At 46.8% G+C, this 11,747-nt stretch overlaps 1 protein-coding gene across 2 annotated transcripts in view; it reads right to left on the bottom strand.

Annotated features, from left to right (window-relative positions):
* Nucleotides 1–382: 382 nt before the first annotated feature.
* The window catches only part of Lars2 (leucyl-tRNA synthetase 2, mitochondrial), a 93,695-nt gene continuing 82,330 nt past the window's right edge, over nucleotides 383–11,747 (bottom strand). For both annotated transcript variants that reach the window (XM_021171924.3, XM_085828222.1), the window contains 6 exons: nucleotides 11,454–11,636; nucleotides 9,960–10,129; nucleotides 8,943–9,020; nucleotides 7,974–8,085; nucleotides 4,370–4,497; nucleotides 383–2,491 (listed from right to left, as the gene is read on the bottom strand). In XM_021171924.3, coding sequence (XP_021027583.1) covers nucleotides 2,312–2,491; nucleotides 4,370–4,497; nucleotides 7,974–8,085; nucleotides 8,943–9,020; nucleotides 9,960–10,129; nucleotides 11,454–11,636 — 851 coding nt within the window. In that variant the 3' untranslated portion in view covers nucleotides 383–2,311. The remainder of the gene's footprint in view (nucleotides 2,492–4,369; nucleotides 4,498–7,973; nucleotides 8,086–8,942; nucleotides 9,021–9,959; nucleotides 10,130–11,453; nucleotides 11,637–11,747) is intronic.

Raw genomic sequence — 11,747 nt, 5'->3', positions numbered from 1 at the left:
TGTTTTTCTAAGTTTCATCCTCTTGGAAAGAATGTTCTCCAATACCCATTGTGTCATCCCAGCAGCCTACAAACTTTACTGGCCCACTGTTTAGGACAAATGACACCCAACTAAAGGACATCAAGGCCACTAAGCTTATTCTAGGAAAACACAAAACAGAAAAACAAACAAAAACAAAAACCCCTCACTTTAACCCTTATGTGCTTCCTGTGTGTCATGGGACTGTCATTTGTGTCTTGAGGATCCTCTTAAATCACCTCTCTAGAGTTGTAGCCCTGCCTTCCCTTCTAGTCCTAATCTCTTCCAATTCTACTTCCTCATGGTACTGGGCTAAACTTATCCCAGATGAGATGAAAATGAAGGAGAAAGGACTGGGTAGAAATTATGGTTCACAACATTTATTAATTCAATGGTTTTCAACCTTTGTTGTCCATTAGGATCCCTGGTAGTTCTTCTTTGAGACAGAGTCTCATGTAACCAAGGATGGCTTTAAACTCACGATCCTCCTGCCTCAGCTTCTCACATATTGGGAATACAAGTATGTAATTAGTTTCTTTGGTAAAGTTGCCTTGCTTTTCTCAGGTTGGAGATGGAACCTAGGACCTGGACATGCTAGGTTCTCACTTGTAAAAAATTTTAAAATCCTTTATGATAGTGACAATTAAGTTGGAATTTCTAGGCATTGAGACCAGGCACAGTATCAAGCTTAAAGACCTTGTACTTAAGCCTCTCCCTTGCTTGTAGGCCTAAGTGAGCATTGTCTGAATGGAGTGTGAGCTGAAGGTGATGAACCACAGGTATTCTAGGGAGGTAGCACAGAGCCAGGGCCTGTGATGATAAAAGACACTGGAGACACAAGCTAGATATAGGTGAAAACAGAAAAAAAAAATCAACAACAGAGAATGAGAAGGAGCCAGAAGACTAGAACAGATTGCTTAGAGTTAGTTTGAGGTCAAGCAGAGTGATTCAGGAGAGGCAGAGAGAGAAGCCAGATTGAATCAGTCAGTTTGGGGAGGAGTTTGAGCCACAACAGCTGGATTGAATCAGTCAGCCAGAGCTCAGAAAGAACAAGAAAGGGTCTCAGAGGCTAAAAATATTTTAGGCCTAAATTGTATGGAGGCTAGAAGATTTCAGACTAGGCCTAGGTTAGCAGACTGAGGCAGTGAGCCTCTGAGAGGACAATCACTTCAGGAGAATAAAAGTTACATTTACAGTGATATGTTTATGACATTTAAAGGCATCTGAAGGCAGACGACATTACAGCCACTTTTGGGTGATTTCAAATTACAGATACAGAGCTTCAGCCATCCTGAGATGTCTAATTTCTTCTCAGTTCTTCCACAACTTAGTATTAAACCCTTGCTCAGGCCATGTCTGTAATAGCATTTTACTGATGACCCACATAAAGTCAGCTTTTCCTCATTTACTGGTAGTCTGGGTACACACCTGCTATGATTTATCTGTCTCTCACACAGGAGGTGACACCCAGGAAGCAACAGTTCTGTTCTTCTCTGATGAACTTGCTTTTGCTAGTGACACTCTGGGGAGCCAAATGGATGACAGTGGTGTCACTATCTAGGGGCCCATGTGAGCCACCTGGGGTTCAAACCCCTCAGGGGGCTATGATGGGGCTCTGGTGAGGATCAACAACTTAGAACAAGGTTCCACTCACCACAGAGCACACTCTGCATGTTGAAACTGTGGCTATGATGCAGTCTGCCCTATCCCAGAGCATACATTAAACTCAGAACAGGCCTCCCTGCTGGAGTGGAAGAGACCTGTGTGACACAGTTGAAAGGTGCTGGAGACATATGCAGAACAATTTGTAGAGATGCTGGTGTTCATGCTTAGTTCCACAGTTGAACAGTTTTATCTGTCCTGTAAGCCAAAAGCCCAGCTACCACCATCTGTACGCCTGACTATTGTGCAGATCCCAAGCCTAAGTGGCTCCGTAGTCTGCATGACTCCTGAGAAGTACAGAGACAGCACCATTGTTGGTGCAAAAGCTCCTGGCTGCTTGTTAGCCTTGCCTGCTCCTTTTCTACTTCTTGTCCCAACCCGGCAGCATCTCTGGTAGCTTCATACCCTGAGTGGGAGTGGAGGGGTATGGGACAACTGAATGAATCTTCTCCCCTAGTTCCTCTTTGCGCACCATACATTCTCATCTAGGTCCAGACTTCAGCACACAAGCCTCCTGCTGACTCCAGTTGGTCCTGGCACAAAGGCCAATGTCCCTGACATTTGCCTTTTTTTCCACGTTAACACTCCTTCCCTTGATCTGGACAGAGAAGGAGGGTCCTGGAAGCCCTGGTCACTCCTGCACCAAGAAGTTGATGAGGGCAGTCCTGGGGGAGAGGAAGGCCTTCCTGATGCTTCTCCCCTGCAGCAGCTTCATGCCTAGCTCGCTCTGGAGAACAAGTTCATGGACTTTGTCCTGGTCCTGGGCAACATACTGGGGTACAGGGATCTTGCCACAGGCCTTGTTGTTGATCTGAGGAGAGAAAGAACAGAAAGAGTGAGGGGAGTCCACAGGGAGGCAGGCTGTGAGGGTGCTCAGACTCATGCTAAGCATTCTTTCTGAGCATGGGCTTCCTGTGGTCCAGGTTTGGCACAGGTACAGCGGGGCCAGGCTTGCTGGCTAGCCTTCAGGAGATTTACTGCTTCTCAGCCTCCAGGGTGGAATGTAATGCTGGCACTTTCCACAGCACATATGTTCATGTTTATTCTTTTCCTTCTTTTGTTTTCTTCTGTCTCTCTGGACTTTAAGATCCATGAAGATAGGAACCCTGTTGTTCCACTGGAATTTTGTTTTTGTTGAGACAAAGTGTTATCATATAGCCCTGGCTAGCATCAGACTTAGCGCTGTCTACCTACTTCAGATTCTCAAGTGCTGAGATTAGAGTAAACCACTGTGCCCGGCTTTTGTTTGACCTGTAGCCCCAGAACCTAGCACTAGGCCTGGCCTAGAGTCAGGACTGGACATGGGTAAGTCACTTCTTTGAGCTTGTTTCCTTAACTAAGAATGGGGTATTCCTGTAGAATAAGACAAGGAAAATCACACTGGGATGAAATGACCTACTTCTAGTCCTCCTGCCATCCAGAGGATCAGATGAAAAAAAACCTATCCTGGCCTCTTCATCTTCTGCCACATAAGCCATTGACAGGCCATCATATTTTGTCTCAATTTAAACAAATGGAAACTGCATAGAGGGAACAAACAGGGATCTAGTTTTTACATAAAAAGTTTTAAGGGGAAAACAAACAAACAAACAAACCCAATTCTTGCTGGGCCTCTTGGCACAGGTCTGTAATTCCAAATAGCTTGGAGGCTGAGGCAACAGGATAGCCAGGGGCTAGTGTAGGTTACAGGTCAAGCTCAAGGTCAGCTTGGGCAATTTACTGAGACCGGGTCTAAAAGTAAAAAGTAAGAGGAGGACTGGAAGTGCAGCTCAGCAGGACACCACTTGACTAGAATGCACTGGGCTCTACTTTCAACCCCAGAACCTAAAAACAAAATGAAACTAAAATTTGAATTTTGGGCTGGGCATGGTGGTGCATGCTTTAATCCCAGCACTCAGGAGGCAGAGGCAGGAGAATTTCCATGAGTTTGAGACCAGCTGGGTCTACAGAGCAAGTTTCCGGGATAGCCAGGGCACAGGGAAACCTTGTCTCAAAAAAAAAAAAAAAAAAAAAAAAAAAAAAAAAAAAAAGCAAAACAAAACCAAACAAAATGCTTGAATTTCTCCTACAATTTTTCTCTTATATATTGAAAATGGTACAGTTTACCAAGAAAAGAGGTTTATGTAGCTTTAGTGAGATATGTTTGACATAATTTTTTTTTATTTCATGTGAGTGGAAAGTCTGCCTGCATGTATATTTGTGCACCACATGCATGCTTGGTGCCAGAGGATCTAGAAGAGGGTGTTGGAGCCCAGGGAACTGTAGTTACAGATGGCTGTGAGCCACCATGTGGATGCTGGGCACCAAACTCACATCCTCTGGAAGAACATCCAGTGCTCTTAACCATCAAGCCATTTCCTCAGCACAACAGAGGGATTCTTTACTGTTACCTTCTATGTGTGTCCCCACTGTGTCCCCCTAAGCCCACCCCGATGCTCCCAAATGCAGCTGGAAGACCTGGGAGCCATTAAGGCAGATGGGACTGGTGTTTCCCCTTTCTAGTCCCTCCAGGCCCTGAGAGTTGAAGCTTACATGCTTCTGGGATACACTGCAGGCACAAAGGGGAACATAGACCTCTGTGCTGTGGGCTTGGTAAGGAGGAAGGGCTGGCCGGTGGCTGGGTTGTTGGGTCACTGGTAGGAGAGCAATAGTCTGTAGATCACAGTCAGGCCTTCTGGGTGGCACTCACCAGAACAGCCATCTGCACCATGTCAGGTTTCTGAAGGAACTGTGAGTCCACAGTGGGCCAGGCCTGAAGCATCACACCAGCATCCCAGGCATAATGGTCACAGAGCTTGCTTGGTACCAGTGTCAGGCCTGCAACACCAAGGCACAGAAGGTCAGGCCACTCTGAACACACAGGGGCAATTTGTGAACAAGGTGCAAGGTTCTGCCCTTGGCTTAGGGCCTTTTGAGGAGGCAAGGGACGCCATGAATGACTTTTTCCATAATGTTGTGGACTGGCCACCCTGAGTAGTATTTGTGCTTTCTGTTTTGTGGGCTTCTGCATTGGGTTCTTGTGCCAATATCAGAGATTTCTTGTAAATTTTAAAACTTTTTCCCATTTGACACTCTTATGACTGTATGGCTGATCAATGGGGTAGAAATCAAGACTGCTTAGGGCCTGAGGATCACGTGGTGTGCTGGTGAACAGGGAGGGGCTGACCTCTTCCTACAGCTGGTCTGTGATCCCAGGGTTCAGTCAGCCTTTCTTTGAACAGCATGCAGGGATGTGAGGATGAATGGACAAGGGAGTCTGAAATGAGTGGAAAAGCAAGGTTGCCATGTCTTGGGGCTACCCCCATTGCTGGAGAAGGAATGCCATTCTGAGAACAGACCCCAAGTACAGGCTGTCCTCACAAGTGTCTCCTGCCATGAGTATCTGTGGTCTGAAAATCTTGTCCCCAGCTCTTCTCACATAGAGTGTACTAGAGAGGAGGATGCTCTCAGCCTTCTTGGGAACTGAGCACTCCCACCCTGCTACATAGTCTTGCCTCACTGGATGCCACTCATGGACAGAGCTTTGGCTCAGGGTGGGACACAGAAGGGGGCATGCTATTAACCCTTTCCAGTCTTCTTCCCTGGACTGCTGAGGCTTTTCTTTCCATTTAGAACCAGGAATGGAAACCAGGGCCTCAAGCATGCCAAGTGTGTGCTCTACCACTAGGACGTACCTCAAGGTCCTCCCTTTCTTCTAGAGGCAATGTTTTATAGGTTTTCATAAGAAATTTATTGCTTTTATATATACTATTTATGTGTACATTACAGTTGTGCTGGTGATGAACTTGGGGCTTTGCGTGTGCTAAGCAAGTGCTCTATACTCACAGCTCTTTTGTAGTTTGAAAAGCTATTTAAGTATAGAGTTTTCCCATGCTGTGAAGTCAGTTCAATAATTGCCTTCTGGTTTCTTTGAAAGGTTTCATTTTTCCCACTATTTAGCTTTCAAATTTACTAGTAATTTATTTTGCTTATAATGTAAAAAAATTAGCTTCAAAAACACAAAGTAAACTTTATAAACCTAGTTGTTGCATAAAGCTTCCTTGTCCCATTGATTTGTGGATTTTCCTTCAAATAATTTTTATACTGGGATTGGTTTGGGACCACTGGCTTCGGATATTCAAAGTACATGTATGCAAGCAGGTAGAAACTTTGGGCCAAAATGTGACATATTCTGCTTCCTTTACTTAGAAGAAAAAAAAATCCAGAGATATAGATCAGTGAGAAATATTTGTTAGCATGAACACTATCCTGGGTCTGACACAAGGATTGTAAACACCCATGAAAACACACAAGTGTGAATGCATGTGCACACACACACAGAGGATCAGTCTTACTGAACCATGAGTTAGTAATTGCTCATTTATGCCCACTGCAAGCTCCGCTTCTTCTTACAGACTGAAGCTAAGAGACCCGAGGTAAGCCTGAGTGTGGACAGGCCACTGGGTGGTGCTGATGCACTTCATTCTCTGGCCTCTGCCTTGACCCTTGTGCTGGGACTGCATGCATTCATCGCAGCTTTTTTCCTATCTGATATCGGGGTGAACTGGTATTGCCAGTTACCAGGAGGGAAGTGAAGGCTCCTCAGGGCCCAAGGAGTAGCAGGCCTGGCTTCCTCCTGGTGCCAAGCTGGTTCTAGCCTCTTCCTGGTGCCCAGCCGGTCCTGGACTGAGCTGTTTGTTATACTTCACAATGAACTTAATAGCCTTTTGGCAAATGCAGAAACGATTCTGGCTTCTTCCTTCTCTAAAGTGAAATGGAGGTCACAGAAAACAGATAATCATGTCTTTATTTGCTGAGCTGGTAGTGGCTTATCCTGTGACCCAGATGTATTGGGAAGGTTTCCAAAACCTCCGTATGGAAGTCATACAGGATGCCTAGGAGATGAAAGGATCTCGGATAAAAATGTTCTGGACAGAAGCTGTTATACATTCCACTTAGAAAAACAAGGAAGGCCAGACTTTCCGGAGTAATCAGGATGCTTATTTATAGGTATGGTCCCTAGCCAGGCTTCCCTGAATGGTGGGTGCAGCCTGGCTGTGAGGGTGGAGCTTAGTACCCTGCATATGTGCAGGTTTTTGCCACTTTGCTCTTCTAAGTGAAAATAACCAACATGTAAATGGCAACTGCCAAGACACAGACAAGGTGAAAGGTCAACAAAATGGGATTGGTCTGAGTGCAGGAGATTAGTGACAAAGGTCTGCCCTCCAGGGCCATCATGCAGGGCCAGCTGAACTCCTTTCATCCCCACCTCTGGCGAGCTGACCTTCCTGCAGAAGACAAAAACAAACCTTTCCACTCCCACCCTGAGCACAGGATCCAGGCTGCCCTGGTGGCCCACAGTGAAGGCTAGGGGGTTGGAAGTGGTGGTCAGTTTCTGTGGCTGGCAATCCTCTTCTGGTGGCATTATGGAGCTGTCTTTCCCCTGTCTTGCCTGTGCTAGCTGATCCCACGGCATATGCCAGGAGGCCCTGGGTCTGTGCTGACACTGCTTATAGCAACCCTGGCAATTCCAAGAAAATGAGCAGGAAGCAGGGGCACTTCACGCTGACCTTTCCCAGAGAAATGAATTTGCTCAAGTGTTTTTGAAAGAACAACATCCACATTGCATGAATATACCATCAGAAGCTGGGGTGTGGCTCAGTGGCAGAGCATATACTTAGCATGTATAAAGTTGGGCTAAGTTTCTAACAACAAACAAAACCCATTGGAGGGTCTGGTGGGATGGAGACCCTGATGTACATTTGGCTACCAAAACAGATAAAATCTGGACGGGGCTCATGAGCTCACAATGAAGACAGGTTAGGGGTGAGTGGGTAAGAGTGGTCGTCGGGCAAGCTTGATGACCTGAGTTTGGATGCTCAAACCCATGTAAAAGTTGGACAGAGTAGTCTAAGCATCTGTAGTTCATGAGTGCTGCTATGGGGAGACAGAAGGTGGAGACAGGAGGAGCATCTCTAGTAGTTCTTGGGCCAGCTAGCCTGGATTACACAGTAGTCAATACCCTGTCTCAAAACAAGGGAGAAAGGTGAGAACTGACACCCAAAGGTTGACCTCTGACCTCTACACACAGATATGGCACATACATGCATACAAGAGCTTACATGTGCGCGTGTGCACACACACACACACACACACACACACACACACACACACACACACAGAGAGAGAGAGAGAGAGAGAGCACAAGCGAGCAGCTAAACCCTTAAGGGATGAAGAGCACTCTGACAGACATTTGGTGGGCTTAGACAAATGAAAGTAGTAGTAACTAGTTAGACAAGGATACTTCTACATACCTGCCCAGAGTTCTGAGGTTACATGAGGGGCCAGGGGGGCAGCCATCACCAGCAGGGCACACAGAGCATCCTCAAACTCAGGGCTGTGGAGAACCACTCTCTGAGAGGCTTGCTAAGGAAGAGGAAGGGACATTTAAGACTGAGGTACAAATAAGCAGGGTAAGACAGGCAATGAGTGAAGTACAATCCAGAGGCTCAGCGGGTTGTAAGAGAGAAATGGCCATTCCCTCTTTGCTTGGTTCAGAAGACTTCTCTCACAGAACCACACATCCAGTGCTGACAACAGCATTTGTACCCGATCTGACAGATGACAAGGCTGAGCCTCAACAAGGGAGGGATACCTGCTCTAGGAACAAGGTCAAACTTGTAAGCACTCTGCAAGATTTCCTATGTGTTGTGGTCTAGGGGAAAATGCAGACTGTCTCCTGAGATTTTCTACTGTGGAATACCAAGGTGAGGGTCCTCTCTATCCACCAATTATTGACAAATTCTTCCCTTGTCAAGAAAAACTGGAGTAACATGTGGCAAAGAGATGAGCGGCACTCAAGAAGACAGCGCTTTTTGTCGGTGGAAGTAATTCTGCCTCATCTACGTTAAGCAGATACAAACAGTATTGCTGTCAAGGAAACACCCCAATACACTCAGGAAATCAGGCAGTAGGGGAAGAAGGTTAGAATACAGAGAGGCCTAAGCCTGGCCATGCCTTTGCAACTGGTCAGTCAGACATGGAGTCTAACTTTTCAGGCCTCCATGGCCTCTTACAAGAGGCCTGAAGCTAGGAAGCAGAAGTAGGAGGATCATCATAAGTTGAAGGCTAGCCTGGGCTACATAGTAAGACCCTGTCTCAGAAAAAGAAAACGGCTCTGCCCAGACAACCTTTAAAACCTTAAAGTAGTATGATAGGGATGTAACCATGGGGGGAGTGTTCCCCACACTTTCACCCTCTCTCTGCGAGACCCAGCTACTTACCGAGAGGGCACTGCTGAGTCCCATCAGCTGAGAAACTACAGAATTCAGGGCAAAGTCCTCTGTGAAATGAGTAGTCACCTGTTGATAAAAATTGATTTTTTGTTTTTAAACTCACTTTCTTCAAAAATTCCTTTCCAGAAAAAAGAGTGATAGTAAACAAACAGAACAAAACCCAAACAACAAAGCTAACTGAAAATAACAAAAAAGTGCTTACTGCTGTGAATAATGACTACATTTTAAATTCGAAGTCAAGCTGTTTCCACTACTTAAGACCGCCTCTCTCTCCACATCACATCCACGTCTGTTGTTTCCCAGAACAGATGCTTAAGAAGACAATGCTGGTTGCTGGAGTAGGAGCTGATAAGCAGCATAAAGACTTGAGAGGCAGGTGATATAAACCAGGAACGCTCTCCATAGACTGAGTGAGGCCTAGGGCTCACTCCCAACCATTGCATCTTTAAGATGTGAAGAGTTCACAGCTGTTAAAACAGCATCAATTATCTGACCTATGTTTCAGAGAGATAAGGCATGGTATGAGAGCAACCACTAGGCAGCACTCAGATCCCCAGATTCACCTTGGTGACTCCCTCCCTCTATAGGAAGGATGGAAATAAAGGAATGCCATTAGGTGAGCATGCTAGGCCCAGAGCCACATTCATGTCACAAAAACAAAAACAAAAACAAACAATAAACTCCCCCTGCTGTGCCATCAATGTGCTCATCAGAGATACGAGGTTGGATTAACCTGTAGGTCAAGTCCATAGACACAGGGACTAGGTGTCTTCCTGAGGTCCAGGTGGAAGAAGATGACAGGTAGGAGGGACAGCCATTATTTGAGAACATCTCTTTCAATCAGAAAGCCTTCATAAACAACCAAAGTACTGAGGGCAATTAAGGCAACAGGGACACCCCACTAAGAAAACTCGTGTGGCCCTTGAGCATGAAGGCTTCACGCACCACTGAGCACGGCTCTCTCAGAGCGAGCAGTGACACACTGCCCAGTCCACGGACTCTGACCTGAGCTATGACTGCATTTTTGTACTCCCAGAGGTTTTGGGCCTTGGTTTTCTCCTTGCTGTTCAGCAGCTGAGGCTGAGGGACTGTCCCGGAAGTCCTTGCCTCGATGAATCTTGTTGTCAGGGACCACAACCGCTGTTGCCATCTTAGCACTCCAGGGAGTGCGTCAGCTGCATTTTGTGGTAATCAAGAAGACAAAAATGTGTGCTGATAAGAAGGGAGCAAACAAAGCCCCACGGTCCTCCCAGAGTCAGCCACTACTCCTTTCCGGATCTCTGATGTCCTGAGCAATGGCAGCAGGGCTGCTCAGCAGTTGCTGCCTGCCTGGGATGGGCATTAGCGCACTGCCTTCGGGTCAGCAAACTTGCTGTGACAGATATGCCTGGGGCTAACAGGGTGCTTAAAGGTAGTTGCCACTGCTAGTGAAGCTGGGATCTCATGAGGACAGGTGACAGTGGCAGTGGCTGCACAACATGCTGGGGAACAGCCCTGCAGCACAGCCAGCTAACAGATCCTCACCTCGCCAGGTGTGTGTGTTATGTATTCCAAACATGTTCACCGAGTCTAACCACTGTTCTGACCTGGGGAAGCAGAACAGGTCACTGGTGGTTCTGGGTCACACAGCTGACCAAATAAGTATGGGTGTAGATAGATGCTTAAACTCTTTGACTACTGGGTTGTGTATTCTCAAGAGTGGGGACACAGCGGAGACAGCTGGAGGCTTGTGAAAAGCAGATGTGGAGACTTGCCCATGTAGAAAGGAGAAAATTGAGCTACTGCCTGGGTCCTGGGTTCTGCATGTCCTGCCTCTGTTACTTAAAGGTAGTTTGTTAGGGCTTTCATCTGCCATGACTGTCCAGATCCACCACTATAAGACATAGCGAGAAACCAGCCAATCCTCAGATAAAACAGACTCCTCCCACAGTCATTGGCTTTCACTCCCCAAATCTACCCCAGGCAGATCATAACGGCAGAACCAAAGCTTTGGAGAAACAAATCTCATGAGGGAAGTCAAGCAGCAGGGAGTGGCTGGTAGGCTGCATGTGGTCCCAGTATCCAGGCATCATCTTGATTGAGGGAGGAGGACTCTGTTCTAGAAAAACTTTTCAAGGAATGTTAAAGAAGACTGAACTCTTTGTAGTTCAGCAGTTCTAAGTAAGCCCAGAGGGTTGGTCTTTAAGGAAACAGTTGTCCAGAGGCCTCACATTATCATCGGCACAGAGCCTGCAGTGGTGTGGATTTCCAGGCCCCACCACCAGCAAGTGTAGATTGAGGACTGGGAATGTGCACAGACTCTGGGAATCCCCCCCACCCCCATTCTCACCACAGGGACCCAAGGCCCCTGAACAATGGAGAGCTAGTGCCTTGGAGAGGGACAGAAGCCTGGATAAGATGACTTCTAGAATTCTCCATTACTGTTTCCAGCAAGAAACACTTCCTTCCCCAGTTCCTTCAGAGCCCAGGGCATCCTGTAAAGGAAGCAGGCAGACTCACTCTTTACATCCCACAAGATGTCCTTCTCAGGAGGGGCTGCAAAGAGGATGTAGAGCCGGATTGTGTCAATTCCATACTGGGCCACAATCTCCTCAGGGTCCACCCCATTGTGTTTGGACTTGCTCATCTTCTCCCACGTCACCTCTAACTTCTCTTTTGTTTTTGCACAAACAGGAGCAGGACCTAGATGCCAAAAGAGTACTCAAGAACAAGACATGATTCTGATTGGGTCCTGGCAGGGAAGTGGGCAGGGTAGAAATTCCATATTTTGTACTTTGCTTCGAGGCCTGTGGG

The sequence above is a fragment of the Mus caroli genome, unplaced genomic scaffold, assembly GCF_978045245.1.
Source record: "Mus caroli unplaced genomic scaffold, Mus_caroli_1 scaffold_11, whole genome shotgun sequence".
Lineage (NCBI taxonomy): Eukaryota > Metazoa > Chordata > Mammalia > Rodentia > Muridae > Mus > Mus caroli.
This window is presented reverse-complemented; position numbering and strand designations above follow the sequence as displayed.